General features: G+C 39.0%; 1 protein-coding gene across 1 annotated transcript; it reads left to right on the top strand.

The window, feature by feature from the left end:
* Positions 1-269: 269 nt before the first annotated feature.
* On the top strand, positions 270-25,847 carry LOC119691429. Its single transcript, XM_038108768.2, has 5 exons — positions 270-529; positions 16,120-16,239; positions 22,252-22,366; positions 25,402-25,517; positions 25,589-25,847. The coding sequence occupies exons 2-5, from the start codon at positions 16,185-16,187 to the stop codon at positions 25,708-25,710; spliced, it is 408 nt and encodes a 135-aa protein (XP_037964696.1). The 5' UTR covers positions 270-529; positions 16,120-16,184; the 3' UTR covers positions 25,711-25,847.
* The last annotated feature ends 206 nt before the right edge of the window (positions 25,848-26,053 follow it).

The raw sequence follows: 26,053 nt of genomic DNA, 5'->3' as shown, positions 1-26,053 counted from the left end.
TCGGCATTGGACTTTCTCGTAGAATTGCTACTTTGGAAAATTTCACTTTAATAATATCGTATACTTTTTTTAACCTAAGCAATTCATTCTATACCGATTTAGAAATCTATAATATGGCGATGCTAAATAAAGAAATCAAAAGCGAGTTATTCTGATGTGTCACTCAGACTTTCAGGAAATATTAATTAGCGTTATTAGCATTAGCCTCGCGAGGTAGTGCAGACGGATGCAGGGCGGGCGGGGGCGGCGCGGGGCGGGCGGGGCGCGGGCGCGGTGCAGCCTGCACCTGGGCGGCGGCCGCCACGTGCCCGGGCTCAGTCGTCTCCCGGCCGCCGCCGCCGCCGCACGCCGCCGCCCCGTCGCTCGCAGCGACAGGTGGCGCCCCGGACCGCCTCAACCCACTCGGTGCCAGTGACGTCCGACCGGAGTCTGTGCAGTGCGAGTGTGTGTCGAGCCGCGGAGGCAGCGGCACAATGCGCGCCCGCCCGAGCTGAGCGCCCCGGCCGAGCTAGCGCCCCGGGATCAGGGGGTGAGTGGCCGTTACTTTCAGATTATCTGCGTGCGTATGGTGCCCGTTAATTACGTTCTTATTGCGCTCGTTATACGCCTTTTTGTTTAACTTTTGCCCGGCTGAGTACAAACAGGATCTCTTTGTAATTGCTTTAGACATCTCATTGTATTTCCTCGACTAACAATTCCTTCAACAATGGGGCAAATTTTCGGTGGTTATCCGAAAAAGTGGTTAATAAAGCGTGCGTCTCGTTGCCCATTATTACTGTCGGGTGCGCGGCGTGAAGAATGAGGCGGTCCGGAGGCAATTTCGTCTGCGATAACAAAGCGACGAGCCTTTTATAAATTCGATACCATATTTTCATAAACGTAGCTACTTATAGGTACTATCAGTGCTTTCGCGCCGCGCAGGTATAAGGTCTTCCTTGAATAGGATCCTAAGTCTGATACAGGTTCGTTTATAAATGGGAATCACTTCCCTTCTTCAACATCTTTAGAATTTTGAGAGATTACCTTTTGATGCGAATCTTTTACAGAATATTCATGCCCTCCATTTTCCTATTGATCAGAGCCTTCTGGGCAATTATTTACTCACCTTATAATTTTAAGAGGATTTTCATCCTGAGTTATTGTGCGCATCGTGTTTCAGATGCTTGAGTACTATTTAAATAATACTCGATCCTTAAAACATTGGAAACATGGACTGAAATAAATGAATTAAATATACATATGCTATTCGAGATTTTTTACATAAATTGTTGGTCTACTCGGACTAAAATTGTAACTCTCAAAAACACCTGTTTATTATTTAAGTATTTTGTATAAGTTAATTGCGGTGTTACCCAAAATTAAAACATGAATGGAAAATTCATAAGAAGGATCGGTGGCTCCTTTTAATGAAACTAGAAATAAAGGTTGGTAAAGAAAAATCGTGGACACACTCACACACGCACACACATACATGCACACACATTTACAACGATACAGAAGGAGAGCAGTCCTCTCTTTCGGGGTAGGAAGAGGTACATTTTTCACCAGTGTTGCCTTTAGACCCAATGTACTTAATAAAAGGTGAGCCTATATGGCTATGCCTATCCCTCTGTCTTCTTTATCGGGCACAGTCAAGATTTGAAGACAAATACAGGGTGTAATCACCATACAAAGTTCGATACCTACTGTGGGATCGAAAAAAAATATATTTCTGAGGGACTCCTTGGCACAACAGTCAGAGTTTCTAACCACTGCTCCCGTCGTCAAGGTAACTACTTTCGAGCCTACTTTCATACGAGTTTGACAAATACGAGTAATAGGTTTGTATGTGATATCCTTGTACGACACTAACTATCTATTATCGTTATCAGTAGCAGTAAATAGAGCTATTGAAACTGGCCATTAGCCATCATGCGTCGCGCCGAGGATAGTTTTACGTTAGACATCTCCTATTGTTCTTCTTGTTCTTCTTCCTAGCCTTTTCCTTATTTAGGGTCGGCTTTGTGCGTCATGTCACGCCATTTTACCCTATCCTCTGTCATATCCTCATTCACTCCACACTCTCTCATATTTTCTTTTACACAATCAAGCCACGTCTTTCTTGGTCTTCCTCTCTTACGCCTTCCTTCAGATCTCATTTTTAACACTTTCTTTGTAACATAGTTATCTTTTCTTCTCATGAAATGCCCAAACCAAGAAAGGCGATGGCTTTTCAACTTCTCCACTATAGGAGCCACTTTCATACTTCCCCTTATATACTCATTTAGTATTCTATCATACTATCTATCATCGTTAGACTCCTATTATTAGAATATAATATATTGTTTATGTATCTATAGAAATAACATGCTCTCTTACAGTATAAAATGAAAGATCATTCCTTGATCCTTTGTAGGTAAGGAGAAATTCAAAAGAAGTGTAGCGCTAGCGTGCTTCGAGTATTCCACAAAAGCGTTCCTGGCTTACCACCAGTCTTGTATTCCGTTTGGCTTCCTCTCATCCTTTACAATTCACAAAACTATCGAAATAACGCCAGCTCAATGAGAGGGCCTCTCTGTACACGTGTTTTCTATTCGAGGCACGTCTACACACGGTTGGCAAGTAAATCCTCAAGTGTCAAGCGTACCCATGTGTTCACCTCTCACAGGGAAACATATGTGTAGCGTACAGCGTACCTGTGACCCTTTAACCGCACCTTAAGCTGCGAGTAGCTGCGAAAGTTTCGGTTTCACAAACTGAATTGTAAACTAGATTGCTTTACATACATTAAGCAGCCGCTTGGATTGCTAAGAGGAAGCGTTTGTTCGTTACAGAGTTCCTAGTAACAGTAAGTATAAGGGATTACTGTAGTAGTACAGTAAATGTATATGTATAATGTAAGATGATTTTGTGTACTTTTTTCAGTTTTTGCAAATCCTTCTAATTTTACAAATATTTTTTGCGGCTTTGAATGAGAGTAATTTATTTAAAAAAACTTGTCCTTTACCATGTTTTCGGTATTGAATGAATATCCGGAATTTTACATTCGGGAAGCCATATTTCACCCATGTCGATATCGACGAACGCACAGGCTTGTCCATTTGTATTCAACGGTATATTTAATCGTACTCTCATATTTATTCACAAAAATATTCCTATATGGTATGATTTTGCAACTTTTAATGCCACATAATGAGTCATATGTCCGTATTTTATACCTACTAAGTACCTACATAATAGTATTACAAAAATGTAATACAATACAACTAGGTGTATAAAGATATTATGTAAGTTGATAAAAAATATCATAGATTATGCGTGCTTTTCATTGTCTGTTCTTTGTGGTGTTTTAATTAGGGCAGGGAAAAAGGGAGTATGATTATTATATATTTTTTAATTTATGTGTAAATATGAAATTGTATGGTGAAAGTTTCACGAAAGAATCACGGTGGCAATTCGTCACCGAGGCATGGGTTGCTCAGAAATGATTTCAGACCCAGTATTAGAGGCCGTACCATGAAACAAATGAAGAAAAACAAATTGTGTCTAATGTACTCGAAAGTAAAAAGAAATCTATGAAAAGTAGGTAGGTTACAATATACATACAATTATAAATTCTTTATTTAGTCTTTGACTGCATACTTTTTAATAGGAATTTGCATCTCATTGACGAAAATACAATAGATGTAAGTATACATTACCTACTGTAACTATAGAATTTCATCCCAAAGAAACATTTAGTACGTTTGTGTTTCCTAAACTCCCGTACCATCTGTCTAAGTAGTCTAAACTTGTGCCTAGCTAGACTAAAATATATTGGACATACATACATAGCTATTTCAACCTTAGCTAAATTTACACGTACAGTACAAATTGGACTTAGCATTAACATAAAATTAGGGTTTTATTAAAGTCAAGTTTACAATCTGAGAATTCAGGCATAAAAATTAAAAACATAATATTAAACCAACATACATTTTAGAGATTTCTGTATCTCCGGTCTAGTGAAACCGGCTTTTAGCATTAAAATAGTGGTCCTAGGAAACATATCTACTTCAGTATCGATATTTTTTCCCGATGTCTGTTAAAATCTCATGGTACCCACCCCTCTCCCATCTCATTACGGCAGTATCGAGGTCGTGATCGTTACTCCCACTTCATAAGGCCTTGTGCTCCGTATGGCAAAAGGGCAGCTGTTATGTACAATATAATGGGTTTTCAAAGCTTTCTTTTCTCCTTTGACATGTAGGGTGCGATGTGAATGAATGTTCATTGTTGTATATTGTGCTCTTATTTTTACTTGAATTTATGTTTGTGAATATCTTAGGGTCAATTCAGACGTACCACAACCACACCACAGCCACAACCACACCACAACCACGCGGTGTGGTCGGGGGTATATTTTGTATTGACAATGAATAATCCAATTCACACGTGCCACATTTTGCCGTTGTTATCGACCACCTGTGTAATACGACCACATCGCAACCACATCGCAACCACAACGCAACCACATCGCAACGGCAACGCCGCCACGCGGCGGCGGCGGCACCGCGGCAACCTGTTTTCCGTATTAACTGCACACGACGACGTGGTTACCACATCGCAATGACAGCGACAACGCAACCACATCGACATTTTGTCGCTGCCACAACGCAACTGCAAAAAGCCGCTGTCACACAATTCACACGTAACCACAGCTTGACCACATTTTGTCGCTGCGACGTGGTGTGGTTGTGGTACGTGTGAATTGACGCTTACCCTAATGTATATTGTACAGTAGTAGTCGCGTCTATGTGATTTAAGGCCCTTTCCGGTAAATGACATAACGTTTCTACAGGATACATTTTGTCGTCGGGACACGTCGCGCCGTCTGCTGCATCGTCGCATGACTCACCGCATATTCTCACCTCCATAATTTGTTTTTTAGTGATGTTTTTAGGGTTGAGCCTCAGTAAACCAAATTTTAAAATACGTGTTACGGAGATATTATAAAACTGGTGACTCTAACATGAGCTATGTCCATAACTTCTTGTGATTCTTGCGATGCCGGAATCAATAAGATGCAAAGTTAGAAAGATAAATATGTATATCAATTCGACCAGTAGAAGATTAAGTTAATCTTTCGTTATAAATAAATTAGGGAAACATATTTATCTTACCTTCGGATCCTATTTATTTAAATATAGCACTGTCTACTGTATTTACTTTACAAGAGAATTGTAGTGTCATTCAAGTGTCTGCAGGCAGCCGGAACAGATAGTAAACGTTATTTTGCAGGAAAACGGAGAAATGTATTTTGGATTTCAGTTCGGTACTTGCTTGGTTGAATAAGCCGCGAGTAAGCTGTATTCAATTTCAAACGTATTGTATTTCGGATCTATTTAGAGTGTGAATCTTAAAATGTTATTTGTTGTTGTTTTAATGACTTCATTGTTTAAATTTAAATATGTGGCGCAAGTCCCTCTGTGTATCCTATAATAATAATATGCGCCCGAGCATCGATTGATTTACATCACTTGCTGTCACTTTCTTATTGTATGAATACTGTCAAATCATGCCAGGAAAATATTTAATCTCGATTCGAAGGTTGGTGCAAGACACACCGTAAGAACCCTGCATATTTCGTCGAAACAAAACATGAATATTAAAACCAACATATTATATATTCCGATATTAAATCTCGATCAACATAATTTACCCAACATTAATTTATCGATGTAATCGGAATCTCATTCCTCGATAATACAGCTAAACCCTTTACTACCTAAATCTTGACATCCTAACTATTACATAGTTTATGAACGTATCGTGCTCGTTGGTAATTGAAGCGCCCTATCAGCTATTACACCGCAGAGGCGACTATCTACACACAGACACACATCCTCTTGTATCATGTTACGGACATATCTAAACTGTTGTTGCGGGTCTCCTTCGACCGCCTAGCGAATTTCATTGCGACCATGGGTTTTAGAGGGGTTTTATATATAGGCAGTTGTACCTACAGTTGTTATCTTTATCAGGGTTGGCTGGAAGAGATCGCGTTTAGGCGATAAGTCCGCCCTTGTATACTAGTTTAGTTTAAGATTTTACTGTACCTATGTATTTACCTAGAGGTATACAATAAAAAAAAATGGTGAAAAGCACATATAAACTCTTCTTATTACTAAAGGCAAATGCCCTATTGATTGATCTCTTGAAGATCGGATGGGACGGTCCTGGGCATCATCTATTACGAGCAATTTCTTGAACAAATGTTACGTTTTTAATAGCATAATTGAGCAGACACGGCTGGTTTCATAAATGTAAATTACTGAAGAGCTTCAGCTTCCCTTTTCTATTTGTAGGTAGTATTGTAATGCAGCCAGATAAGTAACGCTACTTTCTATTTCTTTATCTTCTTATCGTGTTGGTGACAAACCAAATTTTTTATAAGTAGTGAAAGAATTTGCAAGACGTTGATAGCCCACATTTTCTTTCAACCTTGAACCTGATTTCGTACTAAGTTATGTTTGAATTGAACGCCATACTCGGTAGGTCCGCTAGTGTAGATTGGTCTAGATTCTAATTACTGGACGGCGTGTGTGACCCGGCAGCCGGGCGGCCCGGGCACACTCGGAGAATGTGAAATAGATTGCGATGCGTTTTATCATCTTTCTTGCTTAGCGCAGCTTAGGCATTAGTGGCGTTTACATTTTCAGGAGAATACGCTATGCTGGTGCTTTTTAAATCAAATTTACATAATATTGCTTTGATAGACGACACGGGTCATGGGCAAGACAATTGGTCAGTAGTGGCATTTCATATACTGACCACTACAAGAGGCTGATGGTTGGTTCAATAAACTTATATCTATTAATAAATAACAATAAAACGACTTACAACATAATTGAAGCTAAAACTAAAAAGTACTTTAAATATAAATTTGATTTTATTATTTGATTATAAACAAATTAAAAACTCTATTTTCACAGTGCAAAAGTGGTGTAATGAAAACTCGGAATTAGGGAGACTAGACCTGATTAATTTTATAAAAAAGGAAGTTTCAAAGAAATACTAACACCCATATTCTTAGTCACTTCCTTTCCTTATAATTTCCTTGACTTAAGGTTTCTTCCTTAATTCGGTAGCTATAGTCGTAAAAAGTCTCCTTCACTTAAGCATTTTCTTACTCAAGGTTTTGGAATGAACTGTCAAAGTGAAGGTACCTCTTGAGCTACCTTATAGATACTCTAAGGATAGAAATAGCGGAGTTTGACGAATTTATTGAATACGTTTTAGGAGAACCATATAATTTCTTGGCACGGCGATACATAAGGGATGCTGAAAACCCTTTAAAAAACGCAGCGCGAGGTAGCATAATAAGGAGTGCATTTATAACCAGGCATTTTAATTAGGTATGATATGAAAGTTTGATTTTTGTTAAATAAATAAGACAGTTTTTAGCTAAATAAACATTTTATCGTTTTTACTTTTTTTCATATGTATGATTTTGTAATAAAAAATAACAGGTACTTCAAAATGTTTTATTTAAGTATCACAATGTTTTACATAATAATCAACGAATCAGTCTTCCTCATCCAGCTTCTACCTGACAAAAAACTTTAGAAATAACATAGGAAATGTAGAACAACAAATAATCAAATATTTATTAAATAATTAAAGATAAAAAAACTATGTAATTAGTCAATTCTTCCACTTCCACTCATTTTCACCTATTGATTAGATATCACAGGAAATTTCTAAAGATTACGATTTTAATAGGTACGCTGTTAAAACTGCAGGAGTGAAGAAATTGTTTTCATAGATGTTAATGTTGATTGTTATTCTTTTTTATACAATGACACTAAACACGTTTCGTTACTGCAATTTTTTTTTGACATTGTTTGAAGATTTGAAGTTATTTATTCCGTGTCATAGATTGTAGCATCTGCGTAGAACGAAATGTGTTGATAAATCTCAAGAAAAGGAGTCGTATTTCTACCATAGACAAAAGAAAATGAGACCGGAAATGATTTAATTAGCTATAGAACGTAAAAAAATCCTAAGCGAAATATTTCTAGCTTCCTTTTTGAAGGAATGTCAAAATACCGACTTAGAATACCGATTTGAAGTGTTCTGTGAGAGATCCCTTATGGCATCCTTCAACAAGTGAAGTAGAATCTTAAGTGAAGGAAATGACTTAGAATATGGGTGTAAGTTTCAGTGACAAATGGAACGGCATTGGCTCGTAGAACTTTTCATTGATCGCTAGTGTAGTTGGCATAGCCATGGAAGTAATAACTTTAGGTAGGTACCTACTTATATTACTTCCATAGGCATAGCGCATCACCATAAACGCACAGTACATTGCATGACAGCTCCCGTTCGGTCGTGGTTTATCCAGGGCTTAGGGGAAAGCAAAACGAAATAACATGTACGAAGCAATCATTATCAAATTCAATACATTTTGAATCCTAAAATCATTGTCAATAGCTTGGTGATAGGTACACTGCTACAGTAACCCCTGATCTATGTGCCGCAGTAGTTATCGGCTCGCACACCCAGACACCCACATTCCGGGTTCTAATCTCAGGCCACACGTCGCCACCGCTATAACGGATCAACTCAAACCAGATTTCATATAACTATTAGTGCGTAGGTAAAACAAGGTATCAGGCGATCCGTGGGTTACTTAGATTAACAATATACGAACGTTCGTATTCAAATATCGGTGGTGGCTTAGGTTTCAGAGGTTTTCAATTTATTTGTAATTAATAAACGGTATAATTTTTATTCTTGAATGTCATTCGTTCGAATTCTTTTGAAAACTTCGTTTTTAGGTAAAACATGATTGAAAAAGTATTTACTCCCGCTACACGGGTTTGTTATCGTTATCTATATGCTTACCTAAAATGTTCAATGTACCTGAAAAAATAAAATAAACGTAGTAAAAGATATCGTACTTACTCCTACTTAGTACGTTTCATTTTGAAGTAGGTACTGATATTGATGTTGTCCCTTTCAAAGCTCGCGCGAGTTGGCTAATAACCAATTATGGCGGCTGAAACGATTTCCTATTTACAACATAAATGACCTATTAAATAGTCGTGTGGATTCAATTATTAGCATCAAATTTAAATTTTGCATGGAGAATATTGAATATTGCCATGTGCTTTTAGGCTTTGTACAAACATGTATATTGTATATACATCGAGGGGATTATACACTGTGTTCATAAAAATGTCTTTGCAAAAAACAAATTACTTTATTCTTGGAAATCTAATCATACGAAACATCAGAACGTAATATGTTTTAAATATGTAGGCATCTGCACTTTGTACGGTAATGTAACACTCACTTTCCTTTGAACCTAAATTCGTGTAAAACTGACCTAAAATAACACATCACGGTTTCACAGACGAAAAATAAAAGCCTTTTGGCAAGATCTTAATTACAAAGATATGTTAATAATGGACATTCAGACCCTTGGACCTTTTCACATAAAGAAATTTAAGTCTAGAATACCTACTTACCTATAGGAACTGTACACGCTTCAGTAATTGAGCACTTTTCTGCGCATGTAAAGGTGGATACAAAATTGTAAAGGTGCGTTTACATTGTTACACGGCACAGCTTACAGGCAGTAAGTTATATCGTGTGGTATTGCTAGGAACGTATAGAATAGTCTATTACTTAACTTAGCTTCAAGTTGTGTTTTCACGAATCTCGCGTCGGATGGTGACTACATGGACGATACGCGTAAACACGCGATTTGAACATGGACATCCAATCGGAGTGGCGGAGCCTCGGGAATAATCTCGGGATAAATAACGGCCGCTTGCGAGTCACGTATGATGATAAATCCAAGGATTACACCCGTGCATGCATGCATGTTTGATTATAATTATAACTCATAGGTTTATCATTATCAAGAAGTGTTGGAGTGTTCCACAGCGACCTATGGCAATGGCATATAATATTTAATCCATAAAAAGCCTGTAGGATGGAGAGACCGTGTGTAAAAAGCTAACAACTTTTTTATCAACTCATCTGTTAAATTGACCTTTGTTTGTGCCCACACAAAAATCTCTACCTTTATGAAGGGACATAAATAACGTAGGATGTTTCATTTATAAATAGAGTGTGGGTATCGTTAGCATCTAACATAAGCCGTGGGGTGGTTACTGTTTTAATTTTTTTATGAAACAAGGACCTTTAGAGACTGTAACCGGGTGCTCGCCTAGATATAATCAATTAAATAAATCTCTAAGAAGAATATGATTCCTTAATGTCCATAAATTTTTACCTTAGACAGGTGGCCTGTTGAGGTAATGCCTGCTGAGGGGGGCCAAGGACAGAGTGTTGTGGCGCTCCTCGGGACCTCCATTATGTCCTGCAATGGATTACGGGCTGATGATGATTATGATAACAAAAAGTTTCATGTTTCCTACGTTTGCACCTATAAATCTGACAAACAGAAGCCAAGTTGGCACAAACTGCAGCGTCAGTCAAGTCTACTTCAGGCACTCAGGTTGCTGAAAACTGTGCAATCAGCTATTTCATACACTAGGTTATCGCTAACTTCAATATTCGTAAATTTACAAATATATTAAGCTCACAAACAAAAAATTGGTGCATCAATTACTTTTGCCAGTTGTAAGTTATTATAAATCTTGCTGTAATATGAACACTTTAAACAAACATTAAAAAAACAGGGGAAGGTTTAGAAGTATTCAAATGTGGATGTCCGAGTACGATTAGCATTTCAGTTTGTGGTCTAGAACCTCCGAACAATGTACGCTAATAGAATTCCATTGTTCTTTTTGTGTGCTAAAATCGATAACACCTATTTGAATTCAATGAACAAAGTTAATAGAACAGTGCTAGACTGCGAATGCACTGGAGGTGAAATACGTAGGCAGAGTACGTATGCAGGTATTAATAGCTGCACCATTCATGATTCGCTTTATTATTATTTCATTAGCAGATTGAAGTGGTTGTATTGGATTGTTCGAAGTAGTAGTTTATTTTTAAATTAAATCAATTAGTAGTACCACAAGCCATTTAATTAAAAAATGACACTTATTTTTAACAGCTATCTGCGTACAGCTTGCGTGCGTATTCCTCAGATTTATGTAAAATCCTTGTAAATATCCTTGTAAATTTCAACTCAAGTTTTATCAAAACTAATAACTTCCAATTTCAATTTCCCAATAAACTTTCTACATACCTGTATTAAAAGCAAATACCACCCGAAACTCCCCTGTCTACCGTATGTTTATGGGTTACAATAGGATAAACGCTAGACTTCACGAAAAAAAATAAAGATATTGACGTTTATCATGATTCTCTCGGCTCATATAGGAATAAAGTACTGGACGCCCTACATTTAGGTTAATTAGGTTTAGGTTTTTATTATTATTATATCTACTCATAGTTGCATGTTAGTTTAAGTAAGCTGTTGTGAATATAAAAATGTTGTGTTCACCTATAATTGGGGTACGTACGTGAACAATTCTTGTATAAAATAATATTAAAACCTGTATGTATGCTATCCTGTTGGTGTAACCTTATATAAATAAATAAATAAATAAACAACATTTCATATTAACAACCAAAATGAAACAGTGTTAATAGGATTGACTGTAGTAAACATACGAATACCAGTGACTTCATCCACACTATACGATTTGGTGAGAGGCTGCGATCACTCGGTCGAGAATCCTTCCCCGCCGCTCCCGGGTTGTGTCGGGGCTGCTCATGCATGCATTATTGCTGCTAGTCACAAATGATTCGACTCAGTTCACTGAGTGAATACGATGAATAGTCAATGCCTTTATTATCACGATGGCTTCATAAACTAGTTTGCATAAAGGATTCTGGATGTACCGGCTATAGGTGGTTTTGCGCTTCTTTAGCTATGTATTAGAAGTTTCTTTTACAGAATATAAAAGTTATGGTGATAGATGGTGCGTCGGACGTATTTAATAAAGAACATGTGAAACGTTACTCGGGGAGGTCTCTGCCTCGTTCCATTCGTCACAGCTGCCGTGCTAAATTTGTTAAGTCGTTCCAAGGCAGCTGAAGATCTTACACGGAAGTGCTCTTACTGGCACAGTTCTACTGTGCTTCACCGTGCACCAATACCAACCTGCACGGAGTTTGCATTTTTAAGGAGTTAACCCTCGGTTAATGGTGTTCTGTAATGTCGATGTCGCGGCAAGTAAAAGGAAGTTGGGCAATATTCTCACAAAGTCATAATTGGTTTCTAAACAAAGCAAAAGAGAACTGTGGTACGTCGGCAGGTAACACTGAAAGATGGTTATGCTTAAGGTAATTGAAGTTTGCGTTAGTTGGTTTTTAGAGAAAAGCACTATTGGGTTATAATCTAGAACATATCAAAGGCCTTAGTATCTTAGTACATTAACAGACCTGCTCATCTGATATTCTACATCGTAGGAAATGTATCTTACTTGTCACCCCTGATACCTTAGTTTAATAGGTGTTCAGTTGTAAAGTTACCAACGCTCAACTCCACCTTGCGCAAGTCCGTGTCAGAAGCAAAAGCGTAAGACATAAATTCAGAAAGAACATATCCAATAAAATGTAATAAATTAAGCGTTCAAAACGGCTCGATTCAATACCAGAGGCTCTAAACCACCTTCTATCGCGTCATGTATACAGGGTGGCCGGAATTCGTCGTAAATTCACCCGGACGGCTACGGCCGCGGGGTCGACAACTATTGTGCTGCCCTCTACAACATTTGTCATGTTGCAGAGTTGTAGTGGGGGTGGGGCGGAATAGTTATTTAAGAATTTTCCGATACTTTTCGTAGTGCTGTTTTGAGTCACAGTTCTTGTTAATATTTTTTTATGGTTATAGGAAAGCTGATTCAGAGGCACATAGCGGTAACACCATATATGTATGGTGGCACTTTCTTATAACTGTAAAGATATGGATAAGCGGAAGTTATTTATAAAATATAATTTACTCTGAACGGATTTAGCGCAGAAGCATTCTATCATTCCTTCCAAAAAAAAATACAATTTCGAATCTATCCGTCCGTTTAGGATACATATATACGCCTGCTAAGCTTTCATACTTGCTTATTGCCGGGTGTAGGAAGGGTGTAGGCTAAAAGTTCTACATTCATAACATCGCTATTCTTCAGGAACCAAGACTCTAAACAAGTGAGCATCTTGTGGTTAGTTGGGTTAGCCTATACCCACATCACATACCTTACTATCTTATAACTGAGTACATCTCGTATTTCATAAGATCCCTCGCCGATACCCCGGCTGTGGGTATTGTCATCGCGAAAGCCTTACGAGTACTACCTCAATAGCATATTTATACTCACGCCTGCCTCCCATGGGACGTAGACTACGGCTTTCCATTAGGTTATTATCGAGTCCCTAGAGTCAGCCTTCATTAGTCATTGGCTTTCAGTTCCTACATTTTCAGAATCTTACCTTTATTCCTACATAGTTTTATAGTGTTTAGCTTAAAGAAAATAAAAAAATACAATTGTACGTGCTGTACCTACTTAAAAATAATGTTGTGAAAGTGGGTTTTAACATAACACGAAGTTTTCAGTTGGTGTGGTTTGTACTTACCTAATTAAGATTCGAGTGAGTGCTTTTGCTAATATGAGTTTTATTTTTGTTTGTCGCGCGAGCCCGCTTTTTCCTGGTAAATGTGATTGTTATGTTATGGCCCCAGTGTGTTTTCTAACTTGAAAACGAATAAGCATGTACTTATACTTACGCGTTACGAGAATTATTATCTCGTCTAGACTTGAGTATTCAGTATGTATCTGATATCACGGATTTAGAAGTTTACTTTTAGTTATTCGGAGTCTTATCTATTCTGTCTCAAATTGATATGAATAGTATTTCTTAAAGTAGGTACTTTATCTAAATATTTTGACGAAAATTATGTTAGACTATCATGGTGGATTGGCAGCTTTATCTATGAAGACAATCTTTATTAAAACTCAGTTTGAAGCTCTAAGTCTAAACTCCTTATAAACCAGTCTCCTTGCTGACCACCAGATAAACTGGGACCTGTTGTTGGGCACCCTCGTCACCCCCGTGACCCGCACGCCCCGCCCGCCCCCGCACACCCCGCCGGCCCCCGCACAATCCCGCCGAATACCGCCCGCCCGCGCCGCGCCGCGCCTTGCCAAACGACTGAATACCGACCAATTAATTGTACCCAAGCGATAACCATGAAATAACCACCTGTAGCGAGGCCGTCTTTGTCAACACAAAGATCTCTGGCAGACGCTACTTAAGCGGTTTAATGAAATGTTTTGTTCGGATTTTCTATAGAGATTATAATCTTGCCTTAATTTCTAATTAATGTTTTCGGTGGCTTTGTGTATTTTATGGTTGTCTCTTTTCATTATTCGGTGAAGGTTTCCATTGAATTAGTTCAGGGAGGCTTTAATTTTGCTCGTCAAAATACGGAGTTTTTGAGAGGTAATGCGCTAAACGTTGTACTAGACGTACTGTAAGTGATAGAAGCTCTCTGAAACTTCATGTTTCTTCAAGCCAGAGTAGCCCACCATCAGGGGTGGATTCAGTTGGAGTGACTAAAGCCATGTAGTTCCAGCGATGGCCGCACAGCTAATAGCTTCTGAACAGCTTTATCGCGTCTACGATGTAGCGTTATTAAAGCATTAGCATCTCGTTACTTTAAACTAAGGCTTAGCTTAGCGTCCACAGTCTCCTCGCGGTATTTCAGTCACTCTTTATATAAGGTTCAACCCTAACCTTTATTTTATGGAAACCTCTTTGGAATTTTCATATTAATAGCAGCGCCGCGGTGACATTTAATAACGGGAACTGTTACTGTTTTTACTTATTTTGTTCATGGCGCCAGACGTGGTACGCGCGCGAGGTATCTAGGTATATGACTATGTGTTGTTTTCCATAAATAAAGTTCCCTATAACTATTAGATACTCTGTTTAATTCTTTATATAATTTTTAAAACAACTGTTTCTTATGTATACGGTAGTGAACAGAAAAGGATCGACTCCCGGCTCATTCATTCATAGCCGTGAAACAAAATTTGTTGAGAATAAGCCTGGCCTAATTTTACTATACCTACAACTTTTGCAACACACTCTCTAACAAACAAAACGAAATACTTACCCTATTACAGTAGTGCTTACTATTGCAATGTTTTAAAGTCAGAACCAGCTCCGACATTTCAGTTAAAATACTGTTAAATTGTAAGTAACAAATTGCCCGTTCCGCCTTTTAATCTGCGCCTGTCTGAGCCCAGACCGTGGAACGTATTCCGCGGGTCCCGCTACATAGCACCGGTAGGCCGAATTTTCACTTTAAAGCTGCAAAATCATATTTGATATTAACAGTGCCTATGGTTTATGATACTGTGTATTTAGGTTAAAAAACTTCTAAATTATATAGTCTTGTTTGCGTTTAGGGCTCATTATTTTGGTCTTCGCTTTTATACATACTTCCCCAAGGAGTGCCACCGCGAATCAATACAGCTACCAGTCTAGAGACATTTAACTTGATGACGTACCTATAAAGGTAAAAAGCTGGTTACTATAAAGAGCTGGTCACTTTTTCTATGGCTATAATGCCCGCACTTTCAGCACTAGTTCCGCAAAGTATATGAAGCCAACGTCTCGGCTCTCATTCTTGAGGCCGTGGGTTCGGATGTTTTGACTCAGGGTTTATGGGACCTTTGTTCAGAAGGGCTAGTACGAGGTGCATTAAGACGTGACAAGAGTTTTGCATCGCACTCACTCACATCGTGCAGCCTCGAGAGCGAGCGCGACGCGACGGAGAACTTTTGTCACATCTTAATAGCGACCTGTGCGACAGGGCCTGGTTACTTTTTCATGGATATGATACCCCCACTAGTTCCGCAAAAGTATATGAAGCCAACGTCTCAGCTCTCATTCTTGAGGCCGTGGGTTCGGATGTTTTGACTAAGGGTTTATGGGAGTTTTTCAGAAGGGCTAGTACGGGGCGCATTAAGACGTAACAAGAGCGTACTCACTCACATCGTGCAGCCTCGAGAGCGAGCGCGACGGAGAACTTTTGTCACGTCTTAATAGCGCCCCGTGCTAAGGGCCAGAGAGGTGAATCTTCTGACTCACTTGTTTGTTCTGTTGCAGAGAGGTTGGCGCCCGGCGGTATGCGCGCGCGATGACGCGGCCGGCGCGGCGGGGCTCGCTCTGACATGGCGCCCAGTGTCTCCGCCGTATTCACCGCCGCTGCTCTCCTCGTGTTTGCTGGTAAGAATACTACAATATTGAAATGCAACACTCACAACATACTTATTACATTACAAAGTAAGAGGAAGCTCAATATGCGGTCTTATTTCTAAAAGTGATCCAGGAAACCTTTGGGTGAATGAGTGACTTATGGAATAAAGCAGAAAGGCGTACTATGTTTACGTTGTTTTTACGTACTTCTATATTTTTTACACAATACAGTAAGTAGGTTACATACCTACTTACTGTATTGTGTAAAAAATATAAAGGTTACGGAAAAAAGTTACCAACTCTAAAGAAGTAGTAGTGTATTCAAGGGAGTGTTTTCGAAAGCAGCTTACTGAAGTGGTAGTAGACTAATTAAATCTGTTAAAGAAACACGTTGAATGGTTTTTACATACTCGTATTCTTCGATGGTTTCCTCAACAAGCACATTGGCAAAGTATAATAGTAATCTGTACATATGTATAAGCACAAAATAATTATTATTATTTCACAAAATAATAATAGCCTTGCGTAAAGGCTGTGGCTACATGACTATGGCAAAAATACTCAAACGATGCCGGTGGCCACATGATGACGGTGGCCAAGCACTCTGTCTACTGGAAACACTTTAAAACAATAAAGTTAAATTTCACTGGCGCAACGCCAGTATCAGCCCAAACTTTAAATTTCACAAAAACTATGACAATAGTGAAGATATAATTTTCTTTCAGACCGGCATCGTAGAGGCCACAGCTTATCTGAGGGTTTAATCAAAACTTTTTACCGCTGCATCTTGGGTTTAGCATCTATTTTACTTTTTGGCATCCGATGTTCTTGGTTATAAAGTATACAGGGTGTTGCAAGTATAAACAATATTTGATTCTATCGAGAAGTTTTTTTTTGCAATTTCACAAAAGTAGAAAATTAGGCGTTGTCGAAAATGACCCTCATTTCAGCTTACTACACCGGTATTGGCTTTATGACTGTCAGAAGTATAGATATAAGATAGCATCGTTCATAGTGTTATTGTAAATATTTGATTTGTAATAATTATTGGCAATTATTTCTCATTTGGAATATTGTGTTATTGTATCGCATCGTTCTTGACGATTTATCTTTAGATAACCCTTATCTCAACGTCAACAACCGAAACCCTTCTCATCAATCGATCCATTGTCTTCCCGCCTTGTTGGTGGCAAATAAAGCTCAGTCAGTTTACTCATCCTATTCAAATTTATGCGGGATATTAATAACTTATTTTAATAGCATTTGCCACCCGATTTGGGATTATGCCATATAATTGTTGATACGTTAAGATAAAGTACAAACTTATATGTTTACGTTATAAAAATCGACGATTGAGCATATTGTGGATAACATAAAACATACAAAATATTAGTGAAAGTAATAATAGTAAAAAAAACAGACAAAATGTTAACTTTGAACTGTCTTTAGTATAGTTAGATAGAGGTCCATGTTGGTCCACATGTGGTGATACATGTCGGATGTGGTTGTGGACCTGGTGTGGACTTGGTGTGAACCTGGTGTGGACCTAGTGTGGACGTAATCCTGAACGGTATGCGGCCGCGGTCCTGTGGCTAATGACAATGATCCGGGAAAATAATTTACTTTATTTATTAACGACTAATGTAATGTACAGTTCTACAGCTAGTGTACTCGTAGGGGTTAGTTTAGGCGTTACTTTAGACTTTATGTCTAGTAAAATAAGAAATGAATTGTATCTCTAACCAAAATATAAAAATATATGCTTCAAAAACATAGAGCGAGCGAGCGAGTTTTACAAAAATAAAATCTCCTATTTTTGTATAGAGGTACAAGTAAAAATCCGTGCCACTTTGCGTGGTAGTGAATTTATAGGTATTAAAATAGGACTCGGTATGGCTGTCCGGGGTGGTCGCTCGGTTCAATAAACTAACAAAGCCGGCGGACTCACCCGACAGAGTACGGGTTAAAATTGCAATAGAAACTGCGACCGGGACAAAGCATAAACTAGCTCGAGTTTACAGCTTGCTTTGTTTATGCTGTGACGATGGGATTAAAAGTGTGAGCGGAAAATAACTGTGGAACATTTTACCTTGCATTATTGATGATTCAAATTATTAACTTTCTCATTGATAATACTGCACTCACGGGCAATGAAAAGGTTCGACTCACAAAATGCCGACACCAAACGAACCCAATTATTTACAAGATTAATAAAAAATTTGAACAAAATATTACCGTTTTTATTAGTTGATAATATCCTGGTGCTCCGTTAAATGTACTTACTTCAATGTTGCAGAAGGCGTCATTAAGCTAGCCATTTTCTCAGTGGAACCTTTTCATTGCCCGTGAGTGTATTAATAATATATTAACACATTTTTAGTTTCTGCACTACTTGGCTCATTCAGTTGAGACCTTTTCTTCCTTCCTTGGAAAATTTCACACTATGGGGTTCACATTGTACATTGATGTGCTAAATCCATGCACATGTACTTACACATTTCAATTTCATTACGATGTTTTCCTTCACTGTAAGAGCATTATGGGATTTACTAAATATAAATTCAAAAAAATTACGAATTAGACATTTCAACCTACACCTCTATAACGTGAAGCAGGCGCGTCCGACAGTGCTACCTGGCGCTACTACCGCTCTTTTATAAACTGTTCCGTCCCATTTATTATAAAAATACCTATACTTACAAATAACAATCTAAACTTCCTCGGATACTAACTGTTAAAAAAAAAACATAATAAACTCGAAACTTTTCCAATCGAAGGCTCTTAAGTAAGGAAGTCGGCCGTAAAACATAATTAGTAGCAAGAGTGATCTTCTCATCCATCTTCACAACTACTTAGCGGAGTCATCGATCCTGGGACCGTTCTGTTTGCAGTTCTCCACTAGCCACAAGGCGTTGTAATTCTTATACCCATGTGTACGATGCTAATACCTACGCAGATTTAGGGGACAACTAAAGTTGTTTTCCTCTTGATTACAGTAATTTGCTGTTGATATGTATTGTTCTTTCTCTCACACATTCCACAGAAAAAAACTGAGCGATAAAACTGCAGATGGAGTGTAATCTCTGTTACGTAGGTAATACTAACCTATAGATAGGCTTATAGACAGTTTACATAGCTCATTCCATTCCCAATATTTTTTCTAAAATTTTCAAAACCTACATTTGTTTATTATATTTTTTTCGAACACCCAATATACGGCCTTATATTTTCCCAGCTTGTTAACAAATAAAACGAGTTACTATTGAGTAGCACAGCCTGCCGAGTAAACAAAGGGGCCGGAGTGGAGGCACAAACCGAATCACGGCGGACGGATGTTTGCCCTCGCATCCGCATCCACAAACAGACTCCAGACAACTTTCTATTCAATTATATTTTAAAACTGCGGTTTCAAACTCGAATGATTTGAGGCGTTGTATTGATTTTGTTGTGTATTGAATGTTAGAAATGATGAAGGTATATTGTAAAATCATATCATTCGCGTCGGTATAATGTAAAGTCTGATTGAATACGTTAGGTACCTAATACTGTTAAAAACTATATGGTGCCATAAAAATTGAATGCATTTGCAACTTTATACAACAGCATATATTCTGCGTCCACAATGAACTAGTCAGTATTTTATTATAGTTTTTATTAATCTTAGTTACTTGTCCCAGTTATATTTAAAAAAAGAAATGTTTACCAACAGTTTCATGATTTCAGAGATAAGTGTATGTATACAGTATACATAAAGATAGAAAGAAAATCTCGCTTATTTGTTTAGGTGCTCTTACGCTTAGCAGCCGTGTACGGAGCATATTTTTCAACCTGCGAGGGGTGTCTAAACTTGGCAGACTGAAAGAGGTGCGCGACAAGAGGAGTGTCATAGAGTTTCTATTGAATTGTTATGAAAACAATAGGTTGTTGGAGTGAAGCGTCCGCTGTGAGCTCGGCCGTTCTACTCAATACCTACTACCGGATCATTTACTTCACAATTTTATCATCTATCACCTAATGTACTATAAAATTTTTATGTACTTTTAATGTACTATACATTTTTAAACTACACATTCACCAAGAAACTATACATATTTTCAACATACTTTGATTACTCCCAAGTAGTCATTTATTTACTTTTTTTTAATTATTTATTTTTACTTACCTAATCATTTAAAAAAAACAAGATCGCTCATAAGAAAATACTTACACATATATCTATCTACAGCTAACAAATATAACAACAAAAGATTTCTTATGAATATGTAAAGAAAACTAGCCTCTTTTGTGAATATATAACCACAAAAATAATCCTTTGTCGCAATTTCTCCGTAGAATAACGAAAGATTTCCCGGGCGGATCTTAACGAAGTAGGTATTTGTATGGAGACCTGTTGATTCATTCCAACCTTTTTCCTTATGGTGCTCATAAAGAGGGGAAATATATGTTATTATTACACAGGCCTCATTTTTCCGTCGACTGTTGTCGTGTAAAGGGCGTTACAAAGATTTGGGGCAAAAAAGGGTCACAATGAGCACTTTAGTAACCCATGATTCTGTGTACTTTTAAAGATACTAAGAATAACAATTCATATTACGTATGAAAGTTTGTTAATTAAGTTGTTTACCGAACTTGTGTTATTTATCGAGCCTAAGTCACTCACATTAGGCTTTATGAATTTCCTGAAACATAAGTAATTTAGCTTTATATGTATACCGTGTACAATACACGTGTACAAAAAATTGACAGTATATAGAAACCGGGCGGGTAAGCGAGTCAGCCCTTATTAACCTTTGTGATATAAAAGTCAGTATACATGTAGATAAGTACCCGTAGTATACAGTACATTATGAGTAACAGTATTTTTTCAAATAATTTTGCTACTATTAAATACTTACGCGTAATATGGGGTTATATGTAGCTTTGCAATGCTATACGCTTGCAATATAATTTATGAACACCCTTTCTGTTGAGCTTTTATTACGTTAGCGGAGATTGGATATCACAGTAGTCATAACATTATTTTATTCATTCTCATTTTTACTTCACTTCTATCTAGCATATTTTCGCTAGGTTACGGTAAATTTTGTTAGCATTATTCTTTGTTTAAAAACGGAGAAATACTTCAATTATATCACTAAATATTTTCCTCAGTACGGAGAATATTTTATGAGTAGTAAAGCAAATACACAAATTGTAGCGAATGTTGCGGACTGGTTTATGTAGAACTAAGGAACCCTAATTAAACAATGGCCCCAGGGACCTTCGTTACTGCGTCATAAAATACACTTTATGAAGGTAATCTTGAAATTTGCTGCCGTATCTTATAGATACTCGTATGAGATATTTAATTTAAATATATGAAAAAGAGTGCTGAGAGACCATATGAGATCGTATCAAGTGTTATGCTCAACAAGACTTAAATGTTTTTGTCGCATTAGTTAAAAAATACTGATACACCGAGTCATAGTTCATTGTGTGTTCAGTTTATTTTACTACCATTTAGTAACTTTATGTTTTTTTATAATTTATTCTATATAATTTGCTTAATACTCGCAGAAAAAATATAAAATATAAATAATTGTGAACTAACAACTCCAGACCGAAGAGAATAATGATCACTAACCCGAGTGCTTGTAACATCCTGTATACATCTGCATAAGTAAGTCTCCAAGCGACGCCATTTTGCTTTGAAATTTCATGCTTTTAGCTCTCATCGTATATTAAGATTTTAGGAACAGCATCATATCATGAATAGACTCTGGCGTTGCTTGAGAATAATTGTGATATCAAGGCGTACAAGTGATTACGAGTATAGTACCTATATGCATTAAATAGTGTAAAATACAAAAACACATGGAAAAAATATGAAAAAACCAATCATGCGTGCTACGGCGAATCTACTACGGCGTAGCTACTACGGCGTAGCTACTACGGCGTAGCTACTATGGCGTAGCCATTACGGTGTAGCAACTTCTAATTTTATCGTAATAACTTGTAAAATTAACTCTGATCTAACTATGTCCGCCTGGTACATTGCTGCAGGTTGGTGCGCGGGCGCGCCGCAGGGCAGCGTGCAAGGCGGCGTGCAGGGCGGCGCGCAGGTGCCGCCGGGCGCGCCGCACTCCACCGCCCCCCCCGGCGTCGGCGGCGTGCGCAAGTACGAACTCTTCCAGCCCCTGCCCTCCTGGTACCGCTCGGTGCCGCGGTCGTCCTCAATCGACCTGGGATTTGCTTGAATGCGTTTGATTCAAAAGTGTTGACTATCTGGCGTAAAAAGTCTAATTAGTTGACCGTAGAAGGCAGAACATGTCCTATCTCATATATCATAAGACACTATAAAGGCATTATAAGTTATTATCCCTTTATAGCTAAAATAAAAGTAGCAAGGGTTCTTCTGAGAAAAAACAGACATGACTATACGTAAATCATTATTAACTAACATAATATAAATAGTCTCTAGTCTAGATAAACAAAATGGCAACAACGTAATCATGTCTTATCTTTTCCACTTACTCTCACTAATCCTAAGCGAAACTTGTTTTGTGTCAAATGATCTTGTACACAGAGTCGTTATCTCGTAACAAAAAAACTAGGCGGCCTGATTGAATTGATCCGTTCGCGATAAAATCAAATGGAATCCAGACACGACGGCGAGCTCGAGTCACGGACGTGACATCCGCGCTGTTCCGCACAGATCGCATCTACGAATTAACCTAACGCCCGCTGATAGTCTATTTCCTCGTTATTCAAGCATTTTCCAGTGCGGGGCTTTGTTTCCACGGTTAATGTGACCTCTTAGTCCGCAGAATGTTGGGTAACATTGTCCCGAGCACCGTTTGCACAATAAAGCAAAAACGTCCGCCTGACCGCATCCGCAGTGTTGTCATTGTCAGAGACTAAACTCTCGCCTCGCCTGCCGCGCCGCCGCCACTTTGGCGTTATACTATTCGGCAATCTGTGATCGAACTGCAAACAGGCTTCGATATTGGAAAACTTTGAAAGGCTGACGTTTTCTTGCACGTAGTATGGTGCTGGTCGATTTTGGACTATCGTTATTTTTATCTACAAAGAACGATGAAAAAGTTGATGTCGAACCACACAATTTAATAAATTTGTCACGCTACAACTATTCGAGAAATAAAATACTTCGTTAACATCGACTTTTTCAGCTGACTAGATAAGTGGTCTTGGCCGGCCACGAACTCTCAAGTTCACCCAAGTCATTACCGCTGTCGCAGAGTCCGTGGCCTGCCAACATTTATACTGTTAAGTAAACCATCAACTAAACTGTGTTAAATTAAAACCATCATTTAATAGAGCTTCCATATTAACTAAGGACTGGATAAATCAGTGTTATATAGTAAGTTCACAATAATCGAAGGCGCCTATTCTTCAATGGCACTATTTTGAATATTTAGTTTTGAAGGGAAGAGCTATGTTACCCCAGCTCGTGCACGGTCGTGGGCCCGCTTGCACCGCACTCGCCGGCAAGCCACGGCTGCACCGGCACTGACCTATCGGCTATAACGTGAACCGCAAACTTAAATCAGTAGATCACACACTTATGTCCTTGATTTATCAAAACAAACCGAAAAAGACAAGCCATAAAGATGTGAAAAATACAATTTGAAATATGGCGGGCACGTGAGCTCCGGTGTGACTAAGGAGGCGGTTTAAGTGTCATCGTGGCTAATAACCCGGACTAATTTATGTTTTTCTGTGGGAAATTTGCCAAACTTGGCAACACCACTTTAAGACTTTCTTCATGCATTATGTATTATTACATTATATCAAATAGTAAAATAAATAAACAAGCAACAGCTACTGAAGTGTAGGTATTTAAATATTAAGGAATATATTAAAGTACCCATTAAGGTTCTTGACGACTTTCACTTTAACGTTTTTGAAATCTTCGGTTAAGTTTTGTGTGTAATTCAATTTGATGTAAAAGTCATGTAATATTTCCATATCTGCCACAAAATGGGTACGACGAGACGATGTAAGTAAATTGTAAAATTAGAACAAGTATTTTACAGTTTTGTTTTTTATATATATTTACGGAGCCAAAATGAGATACAATGTCCAAAGATAACTATCAACCCTGATCGGGGAATCTGTTATTATATTTTAGTGTGGTTCCTCTGCATGTTGTATTAAACTTTGAATACTGCACGTTACACTATGACATGTAGATTTGACCAACTAGGAATCATTGGCAATGTTTGGTGCTGTTAGTAAATACTAATTCATTCCAAATAAGATAAAATTTAAAGTAAAACTATCAATTGGGTCATGATACTATTATTCCTTTTAAGTATTCAAAAATCACAACAAGGTTTGTTACATTACCTTTAAGCATTGTATAAAAGTCATCTAGCCCGCGAAATTGAATTGTTTTGTATACTTCTTCGACTATTGTTCTTGATTTCATCAGTTTCCTCTATCTCACTTTAGTTTCCTAGATTAGTCAATCAGCTATCCTCATTATAGAGTCAGCTTTAGTTCTCTAACAAATTTAATATTATAATACCTATCAATATTGCAATTTGACGCCTAATGAGTTTTATTTTAGATTTTTTCTTATACTCGCATGAAACACTTTTATTTTAGATCGCGATTTGCACATAATGCTGTCAAGTTAAATAAAGGCATGGCATAAGTAATAATTTCAGTGATCGCGTCGTCCGAACCACTTCGGTCTGGACGGAAAGTGTGACAATTCAATTTCGTTTTTTTTTTGCTGGAAACTTGCTGAAGCCCTGTACTGTTCGCTGTAACTGTATGGATGCCCGGCTTCAGCCATCAGGTTTTGGCTTCACTCCAGTTGTATTGTAGCACATTGAACTACTTATCTGCTGTATTATTGATGTATGTGGCCGCAGCAGCAGACTCGCTACAGTTGGTCTAAATGGTCACTCGCTCTGTAATTTGACACCCTCGGCACTCGAGCAGCAATTAGTCGGCAAGACCGCGCCGTGCCCGGCAGCATGTCACGAGCGCGCAAGTAGCTCGGGGAACCGGACCGCTGAGTACTTTTATTTCGGCACTCGGCATTTGCAAGCTGTCGAACTTTATAGAGCTTTTAAGCGTCGAGTGGTACGAGTACGTGTGAAACTACGGAGCGTGTGTGTGTGTGTGTGTGTGGCCGCGCGTGTGTAAGTGTTCGTTGATGTGGCGGTTTTTTTTCTGCAGATTCAGTCAGTATTCCAGAGGGCGAGGCTACCGGGACTGGCGGACGCGCGGAGACCCCACGCTCATCAACTCGCTGTGGCGCAGCCGGCAGCCGCTCGGAATCCGCAAGCAGCTAGGTGAGTCCCCCCGCCCCGCGCGGCCCCCGCCCCCGCACCCGCCCGCCGCTCACCGCCGCTCTCTGCCGCAGGTAACGCGGAGGTGTACATCGTGCTGGCGCTGCTGATCGGCTTCCTGACGGTGGTGGTGGGGTGCTGGCTGTCGGACAACTGCTGGTCGCCGGAGCCGGAGGACATCCTGGCGGGCGGCTGACCCGTGTCGGCGGGCGCGTGCACGCACGTGTAGCGCCCGCTGCCGGCGCCGGGGGACGCGGGCTCGCGCGCCGGCTCGCTGTCGCCCGTGCTGCCGCCGCCGCCGCGCCGCCCGCTGTGCGCCGCGCGCCGCCTGTGCCGCGCCGCCTGCCTGCGCCTGCGCGCGCGCGCCTGACCCCCGCCCGCGCGCCGCTCCTGCCTGCTGCACGAGAAGACTAACGGAAACCACTTTCCGAACATTATCGTCCTCAACGGCGGAGTGTGCGACGCGTAACTTTCTATCCGAGTGTGTCCAACTGTTTTATATACACCTCGACCATGACTCGTGGTACTGTTGATAATCT

The sequence above is a fragment of the Plutella xylostella genome, chromosome 17 (assembly GCF_932276165.1).
Source record: "Plutella xylostella chromosome 17, ilPluXylo3.1, whole genome shotgun sequence".
Taxonomy (NCBI): Eukaryota; Metazoa; Arthropoda; class Insecta; order Lepidoptera; family Plutellidae; genus Plutella; species Plutella xylostella.
Note: the sequence above shows the minus strand (reverse complement) of the source record. Positions and strands in the feature narration are given on the sequence as shown.